Source organism: Protopterus annectens, chromosome 2.part0 (assembly GCF_019279795.1).
Source record: "Protopterus annectens isolate FY-2018-M chromosome 2.part0, PAN1.0, whole genome shotgun sequence".
NCBI lineage: Eukaryota > Metazoa > Chordata > Ceratodontiformes > Protopteridae > Protopterus > Protopterus annectens.
This window is the reverse complement of record NC_056728.1, coordinates 1,212,532,430-1,212,556,769: the sequence shown is the minus strand read 5'-3', so window position 1 is coordinate 1,212,556,769 and position 24,340 is coordinate 1,212,532,430. Positions and strand designations below refer to the sequence as shown.

Below are 24,340 nucleotides of genomic sequence, written 5' to 3'. Positions count from 1 at the left end.
GTTGGTGAATGCTGGTGTGTCACACAAAATGTGGCCTGTCACTTTTGACACGCATGTCATGGGGTCACCATCACTGGCCTATATACTCAAGATTGTTATAACTACAGAGTCACTATAATTGTATGTCTAGCTTAGCCATTTAAGTGCACAGGACCCATGAGGCACAAGCAACAGATATATATAAAAGATTTTCAGCTGTGAGAGGTTATTCATTGGAAATGATTACACAGTTATACACTTCTAAAGAAAAGCACCGACTGCACTGGAATGGACTCTTCCCATCTTAACATATTACACCAAGTAACCACTTATTGAGACCAGGGACAGTTACACTAACAATTGCTTATACTTCTGAAATGTGAATTTTATGTTGTAATTCACTGTTTGGGCATGGGCGTGTTTTTATTATTATTTGAAATAGATTAAAGTGTATTATTAAGGGGATAGGACAGATCTGTGAGTGATAAACAAGCAGAGGGTACAATCAAGTTCTGGATGACTTACTGATAACATTTAAATACAGTATTAATTGTGTTTATCATTGTCCACTGAATGTGAAAAGCATGGCACACCAACATCCCAGTGTTTTCCACTGTGAATATATGATCAATAGGTAATTTCACTTTAGATGGTTAGAGATAGCATTATAATTATTGAATCAAAGTCAAAGTAAATGTTATTGTCATACAATCAATACACAGGAAAAAGTGCTTATCACTGCACAAAATTTCGATACTCAGGCTCATACCATATGAATGACAATTTACAGAAGAAAGATAGATTAATTGAATAAAAATTTAAATAGTGAAAATAAAAATGAAATAAGATATTAAAAATAAGTAAAAAACTGAAAGTTTTTTTTACTGCAGAAACAAAACAACAAGAACAGACTCAGTAGAAAGATCATAAGGGTATATAAAAAAATACTATAAATAAATAAAAGAGGCACACATGTAAAACTTACCCACCACAAATATATGCCATAAACTTACAGTTTGCAGTTTTCATAGTGCAGATAGAAATGTATAAAGTGAGCTATGCAGAGAGTTATGTAATTAACAATGACATATTGCACATAAATAAGGTTTTTCCCATTTAGCGGGTTAGGCTATGAGTTTGTTGTTCAGCAGTCTGATAGCATGTGGGAAGAAGCTGTTATGGAGTCTAGATGTCCTGCATCTAATGATTCTGTAGTGCCTCCTTGATGGCAGGTGTTTGACCAGTCCATAAGCCGGATGGTGTATATCCCTCAATAGTTTTCGAACTCTACCATAACATCGGTTTGAATATATGTCCTATAGAGATTGAAAGTCAGAGCGATTGATTTTTGTGGTCTGTTTAACAGTCTTATCCAATGCCTTCCAATCAGCTTGAGAACAATTTTCATACCAGATAATGATGTTGTTTGTCACTACACTCTCAGTTGTGGCTATGTAGACGCTAAGTAGGACCGGTGGGGGGAGGTTAGCTCTAGGAAGTCTCCCAAGGAAGTGGAAATGTTGTTGGCTCTCTTTATAAGGCAGGAAGTGTTTGTGGCCCAACTTAGGTCTTGCAAGATATGTACCCCTAGGAATTTGGTGCTATTTACTCTCTCCAGTGTGGCATCATTGATGATGGGGGGGGTTTTGGCTTATTCTCCTTCCTAAAATCGATGATGATTTCCTTGGTTTTCCCATCATTTAGTACTAAGTTGTTGTCAGTGCACCAATGAACAAGTTGATTCACCTCATCCATGTCGATCCCCTTGTCTTCCCTCTTGATAAGGCCGGTTGCTGTGGTGTCATCTGCAAATTTGATGATTCTATTTGACTGATGTGTAGCTGTGCAGTCATGTGTTAGAATTTTGAAAAGAAGTAAACTGAGTGCGCATCCGTGTGGGACCCTGGTATTTAGGGTGATGGTGTTTGAATGACGTTTTTCTGGTTGAACCATTTGTGGCCTTTCAGTCAGGAAGTTGGGGATCCGGTTGCATATTTTGTTTTCCATGCCAAGAATACTCAGCTTAGACCAGGTCTGTAATGTCTGCACAATTACCCCATATAAATTTTAGATGACATAGCCGATATGTGGATCAAACTTTAGTCATATTTCCCAATGTGTAACAAAACATATTTGTAAGAGTAACCTGTATGACACACCCTTTCTAAGTGTGAGCTTTCTGAGCATGGATGTTTAATATATAAGTGACTGACTATTACTTCTAATGAGGCACATTTGGAAAGCATTAGCTTGCCAAACTTTCAGTCTGTGCTCCTGAGCTGCTTAGATATGAGCACAGCATTGTGTCGACCCCAACATGATGTTTGTCTTCTTTGTTTGTTGTGCAAATCGAGTGATTCAGAAAGTATAATGAGTTGAGCATGAATTAGCATACTGAACACGCCCAGAGGGGTTATCTACACCTGATAAGGATAACATGGTGTAGGGATCTTCCTGCTCACTCTGCAAGACAAGTTACTTCTTCATTATGCTGCAGAAAAAATTTTCAACAATTACTCCTGAAATACAGATGTCTTTCAAAATATTTAAAGGTGTGTCTTGATTCATACAACTGCATCTTTATACAGTGTTCATATTTTATTCTTATCTCCTGTCTATCTGCATTGTTTAACATAATTCATAAAAGTCATAAGAAATGTATTTAATGGGTTCAATGCAACATGTGTCAACACCCTTTATTAGTCTGTGAACAAAACAGTTTAGAATTTTGTTTGTAGAGAAGAACACCTATTGACATGTGCCCACTGCAGTGGTGGGTGAAACAAACTGTTTGTCCACTTGGTGTCAAGGCAAGGTTAAGTTCTGAGTGTTCTAGTTTATATTATCGCTATGCTTAAGAGTTTGTATACCTGATAACTAGACAATTTTGCACCTGTTAATTCTTTTTCTTTGGGGGTGGGGGCACACTGACCTTAAGTGCACATACTTATTCCGTTACATCTCAGCTTTCACACTCGCACACTTCCCTGTGAAAGACGTGTACTTCTGTAACCCTCCTGTTCAGACGATAACAACTGTGTCCTGCCCTTTGCCCAATCTGTGATAAGGGGTACATATGCCGTATGCACAGAGTGGCCAGGCAATTCTTGAGTAATATATTTTGAAGTTTTCCTCTAGCTGAATGAAAGCATATGGCTGAAATCATTGCTAACTCAGGTGGTGTGTGGTACCTTTCTGAATTGGATTGCCATTTTTTTTTTACTTCATTAGCATACAGCACAGCTCTTTATATGGTCATTAGCATATACATCCCTGCTAAGCCCTCTCTTCAGACCAGCCATGTTGTGTTACAGTGTTTCCTGAATTACACACACCCTGCTCCTCACTGTTCATATCACAAATGCGCTTAGTGAGATGTGGCAGGAGTTTATGAATCTTAGCCATTGTCTAAAAAATTAATTCAAAGAAGCTTATCGTCAGCTCAACATCCTGTCTAGCATGGTTATTAGCATTCTGTAACTAGTTCTTATCAGCAGAAATATCTTCATTAGAAGGAATAACAGAATAATGAAAATAGACATTTATGGCAAGTGGTATAAGCTTCTGTCAGACCAGAAGATCTTTGAGTTTTTCAACAAAATTCAGTCTAGAAAGCAAATGACATAATTATTTTCACAGCATTCTTCATCTTTTTGTCCACCAGCATAGCTAGTGGTTTAGTTTTAGATTTCCAAACACTTTCAATGGGTCCAAATAGTTAATCTAAATTGGCCTTATGTATTTTGGAATCCAAAACATGCCAAGTTCCCCGGGTTTTGAATAATGAAAAAATCATATAACTGTTATTGCACTGAATCTTTTTGAATAAAAATCTAAAACACAATATCAATGTCTCTAATAGTATTACTAATATGAACTAGTTCTATCTCCTTAATCTCCTTATAGCAGCTATCATCAGAAAAATATTCATGTTAACCAAGGTACTTGCCAGTATCAGTGACAGCAAGGGCACTGCTCGTTTCAACCTTTATGGATCATTTTGCTTTACCTCCACATAATCTTTTAAGCATAGTGCTTTCTTAGTAAGCCAAATGTAAGGCAGAAACTGGATTCTCAGGTATTATACATTTCTAATGTCCTTGTCACAAGAATCCTCAAAGACAGTAACCATTTGGTGGGTTGCAGGTACAAGCTCAGTTGGCTTTGTAAAATAAAGACTGGAATCTGAATTCACATCTACATTGGTAGACAGATACTTTAACATCACAATGGCTCTTCACTAGTCACTAAATGTAAAGTGACAGACCCAACTACAGCTGTCCTACTTCCCACAAAGCTAAGAATCATAGCTAACAAAGCAGTTTCATGTTCAAAAATGTCTTACCAGCAAGGTTAATAATTTTATGCTCTAACGAGAATGTTGCCTTACTAGTTCTGCTGTTCTCACTGAATGACCTACAATTCCAAGAATGTTTGTTGGAATGGAGCCTGTACAGCATAAAGGTCTGTGCCTGACTCCAGGGGCCAATCAGGATGTCCACAATGAAAACCTTGGAGAAACAGCTTTGGAAAGGTTTGGTGCTAAGAAGAGATCCTTCTCTACTCTGCGAGTGACTGTCATTTCAACAAAGAAGTTCTCAAATTGGAAAACATTAAGCATCATTTTTGCTTCCTGGATTTTATAGCCAAATAAGTTTTTCTCTTCTCCTAGTCAAACTTATCTCTTCGAATTTTCTTATATGTCCATCATCTAACAGTTGCTCATGACTTTAAGTACCTAGTTTTCTCAAACATCAGTTCAGAGTTACAGCAAAAGCCCTTCAGTCCTAACTTAGTGTTCTGAAAGAAGCCTTTCAGTGTACATTGTAAGAACCTTAACATTATCCCATCACAGATGTATTAAAATAATCTATACATTTGTTGTAAAGGCCACTGATAACTTCTGTACCAGTGTGCAATTTTGACAGCTTAAGATTCTTTGTAACGCAAAGAAATGTGAGACAGCACACAAAAAATATACATCTCAGAGTAGATATTTAGCATTACATGTGTTTCTTAAGTTCTTTAGCTATGCTTTCCATGCATCTATGGATCTCACTGTTATTTGAACTAATGTTACCAGAATGGCCAACAGTCATATCAGAAAATGTCCATATTTTTTTTGTTCCCCATGTTGTCCTGGATCACAGAACTGAATGCAGGAACAGACTAAAAGGCACAAGCTGTTTTGTGTTTGGAGCACTGAACCAGATATAACATGAAAATTACAACAACAGTTTTGTAGTGACCACTAAGTTGATGAAGAAAACAAAAACAAAATTAAGCTGAAGATCAAAACAGATTCCAGGACTTTAGTCAGGGAGATGAGTATTTTCATCCAGAATTAATCCTCACTGTATCAGTCAGTTAACAGTTAAAACCATAAGTTTAAGTAACTTCAATTATGAATCTCACTTTGTCAGTAATCATAATTATACAATGACATGGATAAGATACTAAAACAAATAAGGCAGTAAACAATGTAATTAAATATGAAAAATCCCAGTGTTAAATATTAAAAATAAATGCTAATTTTAGGATTCAAAGATGGCTGCCATTCTGTAAACACTGCTGACCTGCAGCTCTTCAATAAACCTGAGAAAAATCTGTAACCTGAGTCGATACCAAGAGGTTTGAACATCAAATTAAAGACAAAAAAGATGCATCTACACTTAATTAATCTATAATCAGGGAAAAAAGTGGAAAAAAAAGTATTTATCCATCAGGATTCCAAGTGATTAGCTAGCTCTGAAGAGAGAAATAAACAAAGGACTGTGTGCATTCTTCATTTTACCTGTCTGCTTGGGGAAAGGAAAATGTCACAAGAAGGAAAAAGCATGGAAACAACTACTACCAAAACAAAGCTGTCGGAATTACAGTCACCAGTAAAGGATGGGAGTGCGAAAAAACAAAGAATTACTAGACAACAGGAACAACAGAAGCCAGAGACTAGATCTAAAACTGATCAGCCACTGAACATGGACGATATCAAACATGCTTTGTTACCTATACAAGAAGCTTTAAAGGATTTGACTACTCAAATACAAACTTTTGGAGTTTCATGTAATCAGCTGCTTCAGAGAATGGACAAAACAGAGGCTAGAATTTCGGAAACGGAGGACAAAATAGACTTGCTGGAGAAGAAAACAAAGGTATATGATGTGGATTTACAAGCCATGCAAAGCAAACTTACTGATTTAGAAGCGAGGTCTAGGAGAAGCAACATTATTATTAGAGGGATCCCTGAAAACATTCAGTATGCAGAGCTAATACCAACTATAACACAAATACTTGAAATTTTGTTAAATGATGCTGATGGAGTGAAACAAATTGTTATCGAAAGGGCACACAGAGCACTGAGAGAGGTACAAGCTTCTAATATGCCTAGACCTGTATATGCTAAGATATTGAACTTTCAAGATGTTAGCAAAATACTATTTACTGTAAAAAAGAATGGTGGCTTTGTTATGTGGAAAAATAATAAAATATCTCTGGCTCAGGATTTACCACTACAAATAAGGCAAGCTAGGCAGTCTTTATCTGCATACTGTAAATTTCTGATTGACAAGCAAATTAAATTCCAGATGAAATACCCTAATGTGCTTACATTTATGGTGGATGGGATTAAATACTCTGTTTCTACTAAAAACGAGGCAAAGAGAGTGTTTCTGAAGGTTTTTAAAGTTTTACCTGCATCAGAGGGCTGAAAGAAACTTCCGTTGAGACTGGCATGCTCCTGAGGTCAGATCCAGTATGTACTATACTTCGAGGCTTAGGTAATCCTTTGTTCCCTGCTTAAGTCGTTTAGGCCTCTGTAAAAGCAATAAAACTGTTTGCGATAATCCGAGGGTCTGCTGGCCGTTTTCCGAACTTTTATGACCTCTACGAACTATTTTGGTCGAGTGGTAAACAGGAAATCCCTTGAATGCAGCCGAGAGTGTGGATTTCGATGTAACACTTCCTGTGGTCCGGCTGTGAAAGCGGTCCCCCGTCGCGAGTATTATTGACGGTTTCCTGGCTTGAGAAGCTGAAAAGAACTGACATAATGTGTTAATGCTTTTTTTAACAAGTAAATAACATTAGAATGTGTACGTGAAGCACATAATAACATCTGTTTTTCCTGTTTCTTTTTCCTTATGCTTATAGTTTAGAACCAAACAATATTTTTACACTATATGCAGTGGGTGCGAGGTTTAGCACTGTATACATGAATATAAATAGGTAAATAGTGGCTATTGGATGGTGTTAATCAGACAACTAATGTTACTATAGTTGGGAACTAAAGCATGCAACTGCAAAACTTTGATAATTGGTAGTTGCAGGCACTGTCTATGGTACAGAATTATAATGTGGGATGCATTTACGTTTTTTTTTTTTCTTTCTTTCTCTCTCTCAATAAAAGTGGTATATAAATAATGATTGTAACAAAAGAGGTATTTGGGGTAGCTAGTCAATATATTAAAATTTTTCTTTAAATGGTAATAATACCTTACAATGGAGATTTGCTTAATTAATAGTTGGAACAAAAGCTGTAGAGCAATAGCAGTGTTTGTTAGGGAATGTTTAGTTTAGACTTTGTAGTAGCTAAGTTAGAATATATAGGTTGTAAGTTTAGGAAATGTTTTAAGTTTTATTACATAAAGCTTTTAAATATGTTTGTGTTTTTCACCATGTTCATGTTTTCTCACATACAAGACCTATATAAGTCCTGGTCCAGGGGTAAAGTGGGTAAGCACTGGTTTGGGACGGGATGTAGGAAATGCTTCCAGATTATGTTTAGTATGCAGTTAGTACATATCCATTGGACAATTTCCCTCTTATACTATTATTGGATAATTAGACCTGTCAATGTGGGAATTAGACTCATGGAACGTTAAAGGGCTCCAGAACTTGAAGAAGAGGAAGCTGTTGCTACACATATTGCTACAGGACAAAGCACTGTTTGCATTTTTACAAGAAACACACTTGTTAAATGATCAGTGGGATGATATTAGGAAAAAGAACTGGATCAGAGCGGTAGTGGCATCAGAAGGTAAGACAAACAGTGCTGGAGTAGCCATAATTATTAAAACTCAATACAAAGACAAGATTTTAGACTCTAAAGTGGATCAAAATGGGCGATGGTGTTATGTTATTTTATCGGATAATGCGTTTGATAAACCTCTTTTACTTTTAAATATATATGCACCATGTAATGACCAACAAAGTTTCATAACATCATTATATCCAATCTTAACACAGTATGATGGGTATTATTTTATTGTGGGTGGGGACTGGAATACTTATCAAGATCCAAAGTTGGATAGGTCTTGTCCACAAAGAGCATTTAATAAGCAGGCCGGGATAGCATTAAATGACTTCAAGGAAGATTTTCAATTATATGACCCCTTTCGTTATGCACATAATATTAATAATGCAAACAAGTATACCTTCTATTCACCATGCCACAAAATGTGGTCTAGAATAGATTGTTTCTTGATATCCAAAGCATTAATGAATTTGGAACCAGTAGTGGTTATACATACTCGTTATCTATCAGATCACTCAAAAATTTTGTTAAGTTTTTCTAAAGAGTTAAAAGATACAAGAATGCATAAAGGTTACAATTGGTCACTTAATCCAAATCTGTTAAATAAAAAGGATATAATAGATGGAATTGTAAAATATCTGAAAGGTTTAACAGATAGGACGAAGCTTCAGGAACATACTCCTGATATTGAATGGGCAGCAGCTAAATCTCAAATTAGAGGATTTCTTTTCCAAAAAGCCTCATATTATAAGAAAATGCAAAACAATGATATTCAAAAATTAGAAACAAAAGTGAAGCTACTTGATAAAGAACTGATTCAGAATTTTAATGCTCAAACAGAGAAGGAAATGTTGAAATGTCAAAGGGATCTCTTCTTGCTGCATAATAGTAGATTAACACTTCAGGAGCATAGGTGCTTAGTGAAATATGCCAATAATGTTCAAATACCGTCAAAAGCATTGGCAGGGATTATAAATCAATCGAAAACAACTGTACATATTTCGGAAATACAATGTAATGACACAGTGTATTCTAAAACTGAGGATATTATTGATATTTTTGAAAAAATCTATACCAAGGTATATGAGGGTCAAATTGATAGGTCTATACATAAACAGAATAAAAGATTCTTGCAAAAAATTAACTTTCCAAAATTAGAAGAGAGTCTGCAAGGTGATCTGATTAAACCTATATCTCCAGAAGAAATAGTATATGTAATTCAACATATGAAAGTACATAAGTCACCAGGTCCTGATGGTTTGACAGTTGAATTTTATAAAGAGTTTGCTGATAGTTTTGGTAAAATATTGTCTCATGTATTTAACTACATAATCAGAAATAAAATTAGTGATCCTCACCTTAATGCGTCAAAAACAATCTTTATACATAAAGCTAATTCAGACCCCCAAAGCCCGGACAATTACAGGCCAATAGCATTAATAAATGTGGATATGAAATTATAGCATGTAGGTTAAAAAAAGATTATGATACATTTAATTTCTAAGGAACAGGCTGGATTTATGGCAACTAGACAAACTAGTGATAACACACTTACACTACATAATATGATGATGTATGCTAAACAAAACAACTCTAATATTTATGCCCTTATAATAGATGCTCAGAAAGCATTTGATAGAGTGGATATAAACTTTTTGTTTGATGTGTTACCTTATTTCAATATGCCCCAGGAATTTATTCAGATACTACAAATATTATATAGTAATCCGTATACTACGTTATATATTAATAGGAGTTATTCTAAAAGAATACAGATTAAAAATGGTACACGGCAGGGTTGCCCTTTGTCCCCCTTATTGTTTAACCTTTATTTAAAACCTCTATTTTTATATATTAAGCAAAATTTGTATCATAATGCACCAATACTTTATAGGAATAAATTATTAATGTCGGCATTTGCTGATGATCTTATTATTTATTGCACAACCCCAATTTCTGATAGTGAAAAGATATTAAATGTTATAAACAAATTTTCAGAAGTCTCTAATTACAAAATTAATTTGGAGAAAACTAATATTTTCCCGTTAAGAACCCCTAAACCTTTTTCATTAATGTCCCTGTGGGAAAGATATCATGTAAAGAAAATATCAAATATTTGGGTATTAGCTTCTCTACGGATAATAAGGATTTTTATAGTAATAATATTAAACGAGTATGGGAACAAATAGTAGCTGATTGTGGCAGATGGAGGAATTTACGACTACCGGTATTGGCAAAAGTATCAATAGTGAAAATGAATATATTACCACGAATGTTGTATATCTTTAGGTCTGCTCAAGTATCAATTTCAAAGACAGTTTTTAAACAAATTCCTACAGATCTAGCTAAATTTATTTGGGAGCCAAAGAAAACTAGAATATTGTATGAGAAATTAATGACCCCGAAGATTAGAGGAGGACTTGAGTTACCGAATTTTGAAGTATACTATTTAATTGTGAACGCCAACAGGAGTTTAAGAATTGCTAATTACGATGTAACTAGTACAAAGTGGATACCAACTTGGGTGGTCTTGAATTACAAGCATATTCTAGATCGGAATGTAAATCCTAAAGCTTTACCCTTTTTGGGTAAAAATAGTTTGATAAAGTATGGGATTATGGACCACTTAAAAGCATATGTGTTATCTTTGCAAAATTTATTCCAATCAGTAGACTTGTTGCAATATATGATGGTTTTTCAACCTTTCCATAGGAATCCCAATTTTAAACTAAATAATCAGTTGATTGATCTTAGTAAATTCCCATTAATAGTTAATTTGACTCTGATTGATGTTTTTAATAAATCTAATTTATCGGCTTCGCAAGTTAGACAGGAATTGAACCTTCCTAAGAGTTATATGGTTATAATGAGACAAATCAGGGAACCTGCTCTGAGTCATTTTGAAAACTTTAAACCTGTAGCCAGAATTGTGGATAAATGCTCTGAATTGTGGCAGGCTCTCCAACAGGAGGTCAAATTTATAACAAGAACAAATAAATTAATTAAAGATTTAAAATTCCAGGATAAAATTCTGTTGTCAGGGTATTGGGTAAACAAAATGACAGTAGCAGATAATCAGGTATTAAAAGCAATTGATTTAACAATAAAATCGGTCTCTTTCCAAAAGTTGATGTATACGCAGTTGATGATTTGGAATAATGCTTATTATACACGTCTTAGGTTACATAAATTCAATCCTAGGAATTCTCCAACTTGTCCATATTGCACAAATCAAACAGCGGATCTTCTTCATATGTTCTGGAGCTGCAAGTGTATATATAAACTTTGGAACTCTCTTAGAACACAACTACAAAAGATAGGTTATCAAAGTTCAACGTTATCATGGGAATTTATGATTCTACATATTCCTCCAAGAGAGCTGTCTAGATCACAAACTATAATATGTATGAATATTTTTTTGCTGATGAAGTTGTATATAGCTACAAATTGGTTAGAACCAGAAAAGACATCATGGGATAATTTTAAGCTTGTGGCTATAAAGCATATATTAGCACACAAATTACTCCTGAAGCAAAGTAACAAAAATATTAATAACCCGAAAATATGGGAAAATGTTTTTAATATTATATTAGCATAATACTGTCATTAGGAATATATTAAAGTTTGGATGTATATGTGGAGGAAATAATGTTTTGGAACCATGTATGATATGTATGGACGCAAAGTACTTCTACAAATGTTTTGGCTTTGTTTTTTCTTCCCTGGTGTTTTCTTTTTTGGAATAATGACGATTTTTATATGGAAGCATTTCGTGTAGATATTGTATATAGTTTTGATAGTAATAGTAGTGAATTATGTGTGTGATTTTATTGTATTTGGAAAATATATATCAATAAAAATTTATTATGGAAGAAAAAAAAAAATAAATGCTAATTTTAGAAACTTAAACCTGAAAAATGTAACAGCTGGACTTCACAATGGGCCTGCTGAATACTCTTAGATCTGCGTAGTGCTTTGATAGCAGTATACCTATTCAAACCATCCATTTCCTAAAAACATCTGCCATGCCATTTCCCTTGTGTCCAAGAAAACATGTCTAGATCACTTTTCTTTCTTTGAAAACTACAGTTTCTGAAATCAAGCCACTACTCCAATTATTTAGGAGTCAGCACAGAAAATAGTGTAACTTCCGCTTCTGGATCATATCAGGAACTATAATTTGCTAAAAGATCTCAGAATAATTTTAAGAAAGGGTGTAATAGCCTTATGTGTGTATATACCATTGCTGACACCATGTATTGTAATATGGAAAAGAGTGTACTAAATGGAAAAATTCTTGCTTTGAAAAAAGCCCATAGATCAGTTGATCACTACTAGCTAGTGGCAAGATCCAAGAAAACTGTTTTGACTCTGATACAAAGCTGTGTTGGTACCTGAACATTGCAGTCATTTTTTTCAGGCACTATAGTTCATAGATTAATATAAGCTAACTGCTCTTGTGGGTTTATTTTAAGCCTAGCCGATTACCCTATGTGAGGATCAAACTCTGCAGCTTGTATTTGAAAAGTAAACAATTTAACCATTATGCCAGCCTCCCATGCCTGTAATCTTACATAGGTTATCTCAAGTCTGGGATAACCCAGTGATCCATTCTGGGCCCCATTCTATTCTTTTTAGAAGTAATTGATATTGTACTTGATTTTTCTGTGCTACAAATGATGTAGTTCGTTCATGACTTAATCGTTCTAAAAGTTGTCAAATTAATTTAGCTGGTATAAAATGGAACTAAGAGAGACTTGTAAATGGCTACAGAGCAATAAGCTAAAATGATCAGCAATGGAACCTTGTTCTTGGTATTTGGTACACACCAGAAACTAACTGAGTTCTCTGAACTCCAGACATTTTCTATTATTTTTTTTTTTCAAATAGTAAACATACATTTTACCTGATCACAGTCCAAAACAATAAACAAATCAGTTTACAACACACTTCAGTATCACACAGCGTGCTATTGTTATCTCCTTGGCATAAGGGAAACTTCAGAAATCTCCTGTGTCAGAGCCTACACCTCCATCAGACCCTCCCATATTTTGATTTCTAGTGTGCTGCATGACTACCTCTTTCCACCCTTTTCTTGGTGCCCTCCTTTCCTATTCTGGATAATTCTTCATTTTTTTCAGCTGCCATCTCAACGTGATCTCCTCCAAGTGCCTCAACCTATCAGATTCCCATCCAAGTTTTTGCATCTATGTCCTAAACTGTCTTACTTCTCATACATTCCCCCTCATCATGTTTTGTCTTTTTTGCCAATGCTCTTAACTCCTGTTTTTGCCACCAGCTCCTGTGTTCTTCCTCCTTTCTTCCATTCATCACTCTTCCTTTTCACTCCAGAGGCAGAAACCCCATGAGAAGTCTACTTTCTTCTTCAATGTCTCTTGCCACAACTGCTGCATCCCTGTTTATATTTTTTGAGCTATCTTACAGATCTACTGTATGTGTAATTCTTCTCCCTTCTGTCCACACCTCCAGCATTTATCATCGGGCCACCACCCTAACTTTTTCTTTTGGGCCAATGTTCCATACAATACCATCTATAAAGAAATATTCAATATGCACCTCTCACTAGCACTGCATACTCCTCTCTTCTCACTAATCTCCATGCTGCACCCTAAAACATATTATCTCCCCATCATGAGTCTTCCTTCTCCTAAGTCAGGTGCAAACTTCCCATAGCCTTCTTTCTTTCCTATTACTTGATATATACACCCTAGTCTACCTTTTTTACTCTTGGTCCATTCTTCCATTTTCCTGACATCCTGGCAACCTTTTTGTATGTTCTTTTCTGCACCTCATCTCTGCCTATCTGTCTTGTAGGAACCTAACCATTCTTCCATAAAGCAAGCAGTCTTCCTTCCCAACCCCAAATATTTCTACAGTTTCTCAAACTCTTTAAAACATCCTTGCTACCTTCAAAATGTACTACATCTGCCTTTTCCACTCTCAAAATATTTTTTACTGCAATCACTTTTTGCCTTGCATACCATGCACCCTTAATAGTAGGCAGCATTCCCTTATTTCATGCACAGCTCACTCCTCTCTTTGTACCTTTCCGTGCTCATTTCTATCTCTACATACATCCACCTTATCATCTATGTTCTCTTGTTTTCAACTGCACTCATTTTAATTTCTCAATTGTATATCCTGTCAGATGATATGGCATGTTTATTGCTGCCATATATCTTACAAAATCTGGATACACCCCCATTTTCTTAATCATCCTTAGCTTACATTTCATAATCCTTCCTTTTTTCTCTGCCTTACAAATTTGATTTTCAAAACCTACCCCTGAGGCCTTAAATATAAATGACATGTAGGAAAATCATTGCCTTGACTACTTCAGTCCTGACATTAAAGTTACAACACTTACTTCAGTAAATCCAATAACTTTATAGTCCTTTATTTTAACTTTTGCAGTTCCCCTTTCTTTTCCCTTGCACCACAAATATACCTTCAAACTTAAATACTTCTCATCTCACTAATCAACCAAGGCAGACCTGTGGATTAAGGTACTGGTGAATGACAGTAGCTCAGGACACTACTGACTTCTTGGGGTGTTACTGAAACTGTGATATCCTAGTACTCCTCAAATATCTTTAACACCACTGGGAAATGTCCCTGTATATCCTTCAGGAAGTGCATATAACCATGTATGAAGAAATGAATACTATTTTTGCATGGCTTCCCTTTTCTGTAAGGCCCTCTGCACCTCCTATACATGTATTTTTTTCCTAAGTAAATATAAAATTGGTGAAAGGAGCAGCCTCATCTTCTTGCTCTTTTCAAAGCTATCCATCCTGACATACCATCATTAAGCAGTACCCTAATCCACAGACTCTTACAAGCTGCCTTCACAGTCTTCATCCTCCTACACTTTACATCCATCTCTTCCAAAATCTTAAAAGGAAATGTCCACCCTATATTGTCAAATGCTTTTGAAATCTTTATCAAGACCAGTTCCATCCATTCATCACACTTTAGCTGTGGTCACCTGATAAAAGTAATAAGAGCCATCCGGTGACCTGTTGATGATCTTTCCTTTACAATTTTACTTGCTTCTCCACAATTAACTTTGGTAGTTTTTCCTCTATTCTCATTGTTTGCATTCTTGTGAATATATTGTCATCAACATCAACATTGTACACCATTATTTCTCATTGTATATGGAATGTGAAATTCTACTTTGCCTGTCTCATCTGTAAATACCTCCACAATCCATGTTTCTACTTGCTTCCCCACCTGTTTGAAAGCCACCAGGATCCCGTTTAAACTTTTTTGAAGTAGATGTCTTTAGAAAATGATTCAGTAGCTTCCATTTCTTTCCACTTGCCTATCCTTCTATTCAGTTCGCTGGTATTATTCTTCCCTATGACTTATATTCACTGACCACTGGATGTTTAAGCAATGTAATAATTCTGTTACATAAATTCAGAATTTTAATTGACTCTGTGTATGGCTGGGTCCTACTTTACATTTACAGTTCACAGAGAAACTGTCGCAAAAAGAGAAACACGAAGGGTAAAGTATCTCCCAAACAAGCAGCATAAAATCCGAAAAGATAGAATGGTGGTACAACATGACAATCGAAGCTGACTGGATAAAAAACCTTTATTGTAGTAACATCCAAGTAAGTGCTTTCACATTATTACTAATGCTTCTAGCATTAGTAATAACGCGAAAGAGCTTACTTGAATGTACTACAATAAAGTTTTTTTATCCAGTCGGCTTCGGTTGTCGTGTTGTACCACCATTCTATCTTTTCTGCACAAACTGTTGTTGACAAAGTATCAAAGGAATTATAAGTAGGTTACCTTCTCACCATATTTCGTACATTGGGGTAAGAAAGGTTTTATGATTATATTTCCCAATTCATAAATTGAAATATACACTACCAATAGTACCACTTAACTCTTCTTAAAACACAAAATTGCTCCAGTCTACCCTGAATAAATTATGTAATTTTATCCCTGTGTCAAACACTGAGCACCATTACTGTCTATCCCAGTAGAAATAGGAATAATTAGCTACTACTAAGTGCCACCATGTTGATTTTTTCCGTTCTGCATTTAAACTGCTGCACTTGGAATACTGTCTTTTATACTGGCTCATTAATTGAAATATACCTTGCACTTTCACCCCTTAAGAGCTGCAGACCAAGGGACGCTGCCTTTGAAGTAGTCATCCTTTGGCATTGTAGTGGATGAGAAGAACTTCAGCAAGGAAAAATCTGCTTGTTGGACCCACAACATACACTGGAAATTAATACAACATAGCTGAACATAATTCCAAAATTTGTGGGTTATTAAGTTCTTTCTCCAAAAATGGCAGTGCTATAGAGATAGTCCATAATTGGACTGCTTGCCCTAATAATTGACTGTATTGGCCACAAGGTGCTGAAGAGTTCAATTTGTTGTCAGTGTTCTCTCGAAAAAATATTATGTTTGCCATGTATCTGTAGATTAGTGTGTGTATAAAGATGCTTAAGTTTATGTGTAATTTGTAATTGCTACTTCAAGCTTAGGTCAAGGCTAAAAAGAGTCCCATTACCAGCCCACTTACTTGGTTAACAAGCAAAGTAAAACATTTAGATTCTTGATTCATTGGTTAACTAATGGAACAGTAGACAGTGATAAAGTATGGAGGATTATTCAATCAAGAATGCTGCCACTGTGTATAGTATTAATTTAGTAAAAGATTAAGGGCCAATGTAGTGTAATAAAGGAGTGAATTTTGAAGACAAGTTGTTTTCCTGCCTTGTAGATTAATCGCTTTTAGTGTGGTATTGTTGTAAATCTAATGGAGGTCTTTAACTTAGTAATTCAGGACATTAGACCAGAAATGGAAAGTGAAGACAGACTAGTTAAGCCTTATGAAGAACGATGGTGGACAAATTTAAGATACATTGGAGTGAGTCTTTTTTGGAAAGATCATAAAGCACTTGTTAAATGATAGGGCACAAATAGTTATAGTAAAAGGAGTTAACTTAAATGAAAATATGGTGACTAGTGTGGGATAACACATGAGACTGTGATGAGGACAATCCATTCTAATGTGCCGACGAAGTCATGAAGGACATGTTTTTATTCTTTGATATGGACACAGACTTATGCAACAGGCTGATATAAAAGAAAGCACAAAAAAAAGGTACAGCCTAAAGCACATAAGGTTAAATCCAATAAAAGAAGTATAAAATGTGTCTGGAAGAAAAAGATACCCAGTGAGTACTGAAGTAGTAGTAGTAAAAATATCCAAGGAAGAGAGGGACTTTCAGATGGTCAAAACAGGTGATGTCAAGATCAGAAAGTAGTAGGCTGTTAGAATGTTGTCTAGAAGAAATATTACCCCTCGAGAGAATAAAGTATGCAACCCTTGTGTCCTCATTAGCAGAAGAACATCGATTTGAAGCAGATGAGAGCATGGCAATAAAACTGACACTGTTTTCATCAGAGAGGGTATAAAATTAGAGACTAACATAGGGGAGTGGAATATCAGAAATGTTTTCAAGTAATATGGGAGAATCCATGTTATCTAAACAAGTACCAGTTTTAAAACTGTAACTATATGTAAGAACAAGTGAGTAGGAGTTACTGTTTTGTTGGATGGCCAAATGTGTGTGTCAGTGCATAACTGGGAGCAAATCCTCTGCTGTCAGATGAGCTCCAGCATTGGCTTTGGCATAATAAGAATGACATATACATAGTGGAACTGTCTGAATTGGACTATGAGAGGCCTTGTCCTCAGTACATAAAAAAAATGTTTTCAATGACTATAAGAATCTCAGTTCATGCACTTTGTTTTTATGAAACAGGATTTACACAGATTTAAAAAATGACTGATTTAGTCCCAGTAAGGGCAATCTCAAGCCAAGAGGATGGTAACTTGTGGATGGTTGCTGGCTGGTAAGCCTTTCTGATGAAGCAGCAGGATCAAAAAACATGGCAGACTTTGAGAATAGAAGGGCACCATATAAGGCCATCATTATCAGGATTAGGGAAGGGGACATTTGTTGGAAAAGTTGAATTTGTATCTCTTTTCAGTAAACTGTGAACATGCTAGGTGGATCATGTCACCATTATCTGAGATCATAATTAATATTTATGCGCACTGTCATTTCTTCTGTGGTTGTTGTTACCTTTCTGACCTAGGCTGGAAAGCTATTAGATATAATACTTTTCCAGACATCTTCTTCATTCACATATGTGTAATCTGTAGTGGGACTTGACTAAGATAAAACTACAGAGCCTGTGCATGTACATGTGTATGCCAACAGGGTCTGACTGTGATGCACACTATCCCATTAAATGCTGTTACAATCCCCATTCGCTCATGTATGGCACTGTGGTATAAGCACTGACAGGATATACGATCACTAAATAACAGTAACCCACATACATGTAATTTCCTGTCTTATACAAATAACTGATTCTTTTTGGGATGTAGTATTTTGCTGATCATTTCAGAACTTGTCCTTTTCTGTTACAGAGCTGGGTATTAACTTCAGTCATATCTGGCAAAAGACACTAACGGTTTTAAATCCAATGAAACCAGCAGATGGCAGCATCATGAATGAAAGTGACCTCACAGGCCCCATGATTTTCTGCTTGGCCCTTGGAGCGACACTCCTACTGGTATGAACTATAGTCACTGATACATGACATTGTCAACTGCAGGAAGGTTTTAAAGAATGATTTTTAAATAGTAATGTTTTTTTCAGAGAGATGTGTCTGATTTTAGTAGTATACCACAATGGAAACACCAAAATTCAAAACCACACAGCAAGTGACAGCACAAATGAAAGTTTATTCTCACTCTGACATTTCGGCAAACTTGCCTTCAAAGAATAACTGTGTCTGATTTTACTTGAAAAGCTTTGACTATAACCTAAAATTTCACTTTTATCAAAATATTTGATTGACTGATTTCGTTAATGATTGATTTACTAAATGATTCATCAACTAATTTCATTTTCCAGATCATGAGTTTAAATGAGAATGTAAACAATTTGAAGGGAGTCATAGGAAGTATAGCTATGAGATTATCTTTAAAAATAAAAAAGTCCCACTTATAGATATAAGATTATCAGAACAATTATAATAGACTACTAGGGCTGGAGTCATGAACGCCAAGTGTACATGATCTGCATTCAGGAACTTCCCTACCACATTTTGTGCTGTATTTTCACTCGTAAAGATTAGACTAAGTGTAGGCATGGTGCCGGATTCACAAAGGCTTGCACGGAGTCTAAGAGTAGATTAAGACTCCATGCAGCCAACATGTCTGCCGAGCGATCCAGGAACAGCCAGCAGGGGCGCGCAAGAGAGCTCCTAAAATGACTCTTGCACGGACAGGGTTAGTTTATGCAAATTACCTCATTTGCTGCTGAAAGCTATGCAAATGAGGTACATTTGCGATCCAGGAAACACTAACCTGTCCGAGTAAGAGTAGTGTTACTTGCAGAAATGTACTCGGTTGGCAACTGAGTACCGTTCTGCAAATAGCAAAACAGAGCCATGACAGCTCCAAATAAAGGATGCATCCAGTTGAGGAAGCATGCCAATGGCCATATATATGGCCATTGGCAGTTTTTTCCATTGCAAAATAAAAATAAATTAATTTGATTTTTTTCCTCAATCTCCGATGTTTAAGCGTAGCACAGCGCCGCACAAACGTGCTGCGCTCTAAAAACCAGAAAAACAAAAAATAAAAGCCACAAATACGGATTTTATTCAAAATATTCATCTGCCATGCAACTGAATGGCAGGCTGAAGACAACATGGCTACTGAGTAGAGGTTGCTAAGGGAGGAAGCTCAGTCTGAGAGATGTAACCAAGCATTAGTAGGCAATCCTATGCAAATGAGGATAAGGATAGTGAATCCCAATTTTTCCTGCTATGTGAACCATGTCCCTAGAGTGTAAGAGTAGGATAAGGGGGGTAACAGAGTAGAAGATGGGTGACATAATGGGGGGGTATGTATCAAAAAGACTGTAAGCTTATTGGAGCAGAGTGGCGTGTGTTTTCTATGTGTTACTCAGGACTAAAAGAGGTGTGTCTACAGTTGTCTAAACTGAAATCTAGAAATCGAAGGTGTACGCCGTGGCTATCACTAAAGTTTCTTGCAAAGCTGCTTACACTGTGTGCACGCGTGTGCGCGCGTGTGCACCCGTCTAAGCCTGTGTGCACGTGTGTGCACCCGTGTAAGCCTGTGTAAGGCCGTCTAAGCTTGTATACATGAATGTGCACCCGCCTAAGCCTGTGTAAGCCTGTTGAAGCCTGTGTGTGCGCATGTGCGTGTGTACGCGTGTTTGCGCTTGTTTGCGCGGCACTGCCCCCTGTGGAAACAGAAATGGGAAAAGGAAGGAAAAGAAGTAATAGTAAGTTAACCAAGGAGAACTAGCTGAGCTGCCGGGTGAAATCAATCAGAATCAGCCAATTACACAGGCAGTACACTAGCCCAGCCCAGCCCAGCACTTAAAACTCTGCAAACAACATCCCCCCATGTTTTTCTCAGAAACACTGCAACATTGCAGTCTACAAAGAGAAGTGAAAACTTAAAAAGCTTAAACTGAGACATAAAAATGTTAGGGGCTGCCTTTGCTGTTATAAGGCAACATGTGCAAGATGCTGAGGGTGGTGCCATTGCGAATGCTGCTGAGCAACCCACAGTGAGGAGACGGAGAAGAGTGTACAGACACAGGGTAACCTACTAGGGGCTACATGAGCTGGAGATAGTGGAGCGCTACAGAGTGACAGAGACCTCCTGCAACAAATTGTTGAGCTGTGCAGGCCATGCCTCACACACAGAACCAACAGAGGGGAACCCATCCCAGTGGAAACCAAGGTATGTGTTGGCCTAAGAATACTAGCAACAGGTACCTTCCAGAGACCAACTGGTGATATGATGGGGATTTCACAGGCATCAGCATCAAGGGTACTGCACCAGTTCCTGAATGCCATGTCAGCACGTCAGTGATCATGTATATTTCCCCAATTCCCGTGAGGTATTGGCCAGCAATATGCATCTCTTCCAGCAAATAGTAGAATAGCCTAAGGTAGTGGGTGCAATTGACTGCACGCACATATACATCAAAGCACCAGCTGGTAAGCGGGGTAGGGCCTACATCAACCTCAAGGGCCTCCACTCCATCAACTGCCAGGTCGTGTGTGATGCCCAGGGCATAGTACTGAATGTGTGTGCTGGCTGCCCTGGAAGCTACCACGATTCCCATACTATCTGGCCTCTGTCACAGCTGTACCAGACATTTGCCAGTGGGAACATCCCTGATGGTCACCTAGTGGGGGATGCTGGATACGCACTGGAGCCGTGGCTGATGACACCCATCAGAAATGCACACACACCTGAACAAGAACTCCATAATGAGGCACACGCACAAACATGAAATGTAATCAAGCGTATGTTTGGGATGCTCAAGTCACGGTTCCAGTGCCTGGACACATCTGGTGGAGCCTTGCAGTACTCACCAACTACATGTACCCAAATTGTCATGGTATGTGCCATGCTACACAATATCATCCTGAGAAAACAGCTGCAGCAGGAACAGCATGGGGCAGGGCCAAACAGCCCCCCACCATTGCCAAGGCCTGCACAGGCACAGCATGACTCAGAGGAGGAACAACCTGAGCCTGCCCCAGTAGGCAGAAGGAGGCATGCCCAGTATGCCTTGTCCTTGGCAAATAGGCAACGCATAGCACATACACTGGCTCAGTAGGAACCATGGAAATGATACCTCTCTCTGACTCGCACATAAAATAAAAGGGATGCCTAACTTGACACTACCTGTTTCTAAACATGTATAGGCAGTGTAGTATGTGCAGCCGACATAGGCAGCCCTGCAGCACCACCTGAGGCATGATTGCCATGTTTTAAGCAATATAAAGCAGTGCTAAGCAGCTGTCACCAATATCTAGTATATGTAAACAAAATTGCTCGTGCAGTGTTGGGCAAGGTCAGAGCAAGTTGAGCAAAGTCAGCTAAACATGCTCATATCTGCTTTACTGTTCCTTAAGCAGTCTGGTCTGGCCAGCATGAAAATAAAAAGCAGTGACAGGCCTTGAACCCAGGATACTGTGCACTGTAGTCACAGTACTGAACCACTAAGCCATGATAGCATTTCAGTGGCATAGACACAGCAGGACAACTGTACACTAATTCAAACACAAAGCAATGCTGTATCATGCCCCTAAAGAGGCAAATGGGTAACCTTACCCAAATGCCTATGCAGACAGAGAACATCAGGCCAGGCGTTGTGATGTGGGTTGTGTAGGCTATGAAGTCGCAAGTTAATATACGTGACATTGGACGCTAAGATCTGTAGTACAGTAGTATGCCTCAAGCCAGTACGATAGGCAACAGTACAGACTGTAATGGTGTCCTGTACATAGCAGTGCAGGCACAGCAAATGTGTATAAGTGTCAGGTGAAGCCCACATCCTATGTACACCCACAGTAACAATCCAGTGTGCCCACAGGTAGAAATGTACAAAGAATAGCTGTCCCCCCTGTATGTAGAAATGTTGATAGGTCTATGCAAAGTGTCTCCTGGAAGCCCTGCAGGCACAGCATGATCTCTGTTGATCTATGACACAAAGGTGAGCCCTGCTGTAAAAATACAACTTGATTTACCATACACATATAGTATAAATGTGTATACTGTGCGTGCTCACACACTCCAACAAATGTAGTGGATTTCATTCAGCATCACACTGAAAGGTCATATTGGGCATGCTCACACACTTAAAGAAACAAAGCAAATGTCAGACAGGAAGATACTGAAAGGTCATACTGGGCATGCTCACACACTTAGGCTAAATACGGATGTGATAATAAGGGATCTATGGACAAATGTGTATTGTCATCTCTACTTCCAGAAACACATTCACAAAGTGGTCTGAAAATCCTGCTATGTGTTCACACAAACTGCCAACGTCTGTGCATGTAGGTCAAAGGAGGTTGCCAGAACTCAGCAGTCATCAGACCTGTCAGAGAGTACCACAACACACTTGCAATGAATCTGACTAGGCATGTTCAGCAGCTAGAAACACCAATGAAGTACCTTAACAAGAGGATTACTGGCCTCAAATAGTTGTCCCATGCAACAAGACTGAAATGTACTCTGTTGCATACTGTCTACTCAGGAGATCTCTGCCCAACAGACAGGTCCATGTCATGGTTACACTCAGATATGTTCTGAGTTACAGCTCAATGGCACTAAATGTACAGAGCCAACTAATATTGCCAACACCCTGGCACATAGGGTCAGTGTTAACTTTACCCCCCCTCTCACCCATGAAAGAGCACATGTCTATAATGGAAGACTGCAAAGTTGCTGTCATCACAGCTGCACAGGTAAAAAACACTCTCCAAAGCCAGTATCACAGCAGCCACTGGACTAGATAACTTCCCAGGCTGTGTAGTATCTACATCCCTGAAGTAAACATTAACATGGAAGGCCTGTGGCTACTGAAGTTTCCAGAGGACTGCAAGCTAGGAGCCATCATTGTAAACACTAAAGATGTGGACATCCTACAAAAGGGCCTCACTGAGACAGATGGCTGTTATCCAAGCCATGGGCTGTAGCTCAATGCCAAAGGGTGCATTATCATCACCTTTGTTAAAAACACTGTAGCCAAGAACTACAACATAGGTGGTAGTATACTTCACACTGTAAGCGTGACAAGAGACCCTGGGTCACAGGTGGACAGTGGATACAACTGTGATGAGCACATTTCCACAGTAGTCAGGAAACCCTCTTATGTGGCACACCTCATCACAAAATGTGTCTCATGCAGAATAGAAGAGGACATTGTTCCCCTCTACTCACCACTCACTAGAACTCTAAAAGAGTACAATGCCACTGTTGCTATGTACCTCACAAGACAACTACAACAACTGGAAAGCCAGCAGCAATACCTCACAAAGAGCATTAGTGGCCTGAAATACATGCCATACACAGATCATCGCAAAATGCTCCATCCGTACTCCCTTGCATATTGCCTACTCAGAGGTGTTCACTGCGTAACATACAAAGCTATGTCAAACATAGAGCTCTGGATATGATCCATGTAAAACACTCACAATCACCCTGACCTTTGGACCCAAGACCACGAGTGAAATACAAAAGGAAGGGGTGTAGCAATTTACCTTATGGATATTCACACCTCCAGGTTACTGGCACAGCAGGAGACACATATATATATATATATATATATATATATATATATATATATATATATATATATATATGCAGACAGTGCACCTCCACCATGTTCACAACTGTACACCTGCAAATCTGTGC

The 24,340-nt window shown here is 37.7% G+C and overlaps 1 protein-coding gene across 2 annotated transcripts in view; it reads left to right on the top strand.

Moving 5' to 3' along the window:
* The window catches only part of YIPF7 (Yip1 domain family member 7), a 355,884-nt gene that overhangs the window by 169,828 nt on the left and 161,716 nt on the right, over nucleotides 1-24,340 (top strand). For both annotated transcript variants that reach the window (XM_044061395.1, XM_044061396.1), the window contains exon 4: nucleotides 18,509-18,654. In XM_044061395.1, the coding sequence (XP_043917330.1) occupies nucleotides 18,509-18,654 (146 nt within the window). The remainder of the gene's footprint in view (nucleotides 1-18,508; nucleotides 18,655-24,340) is intronic.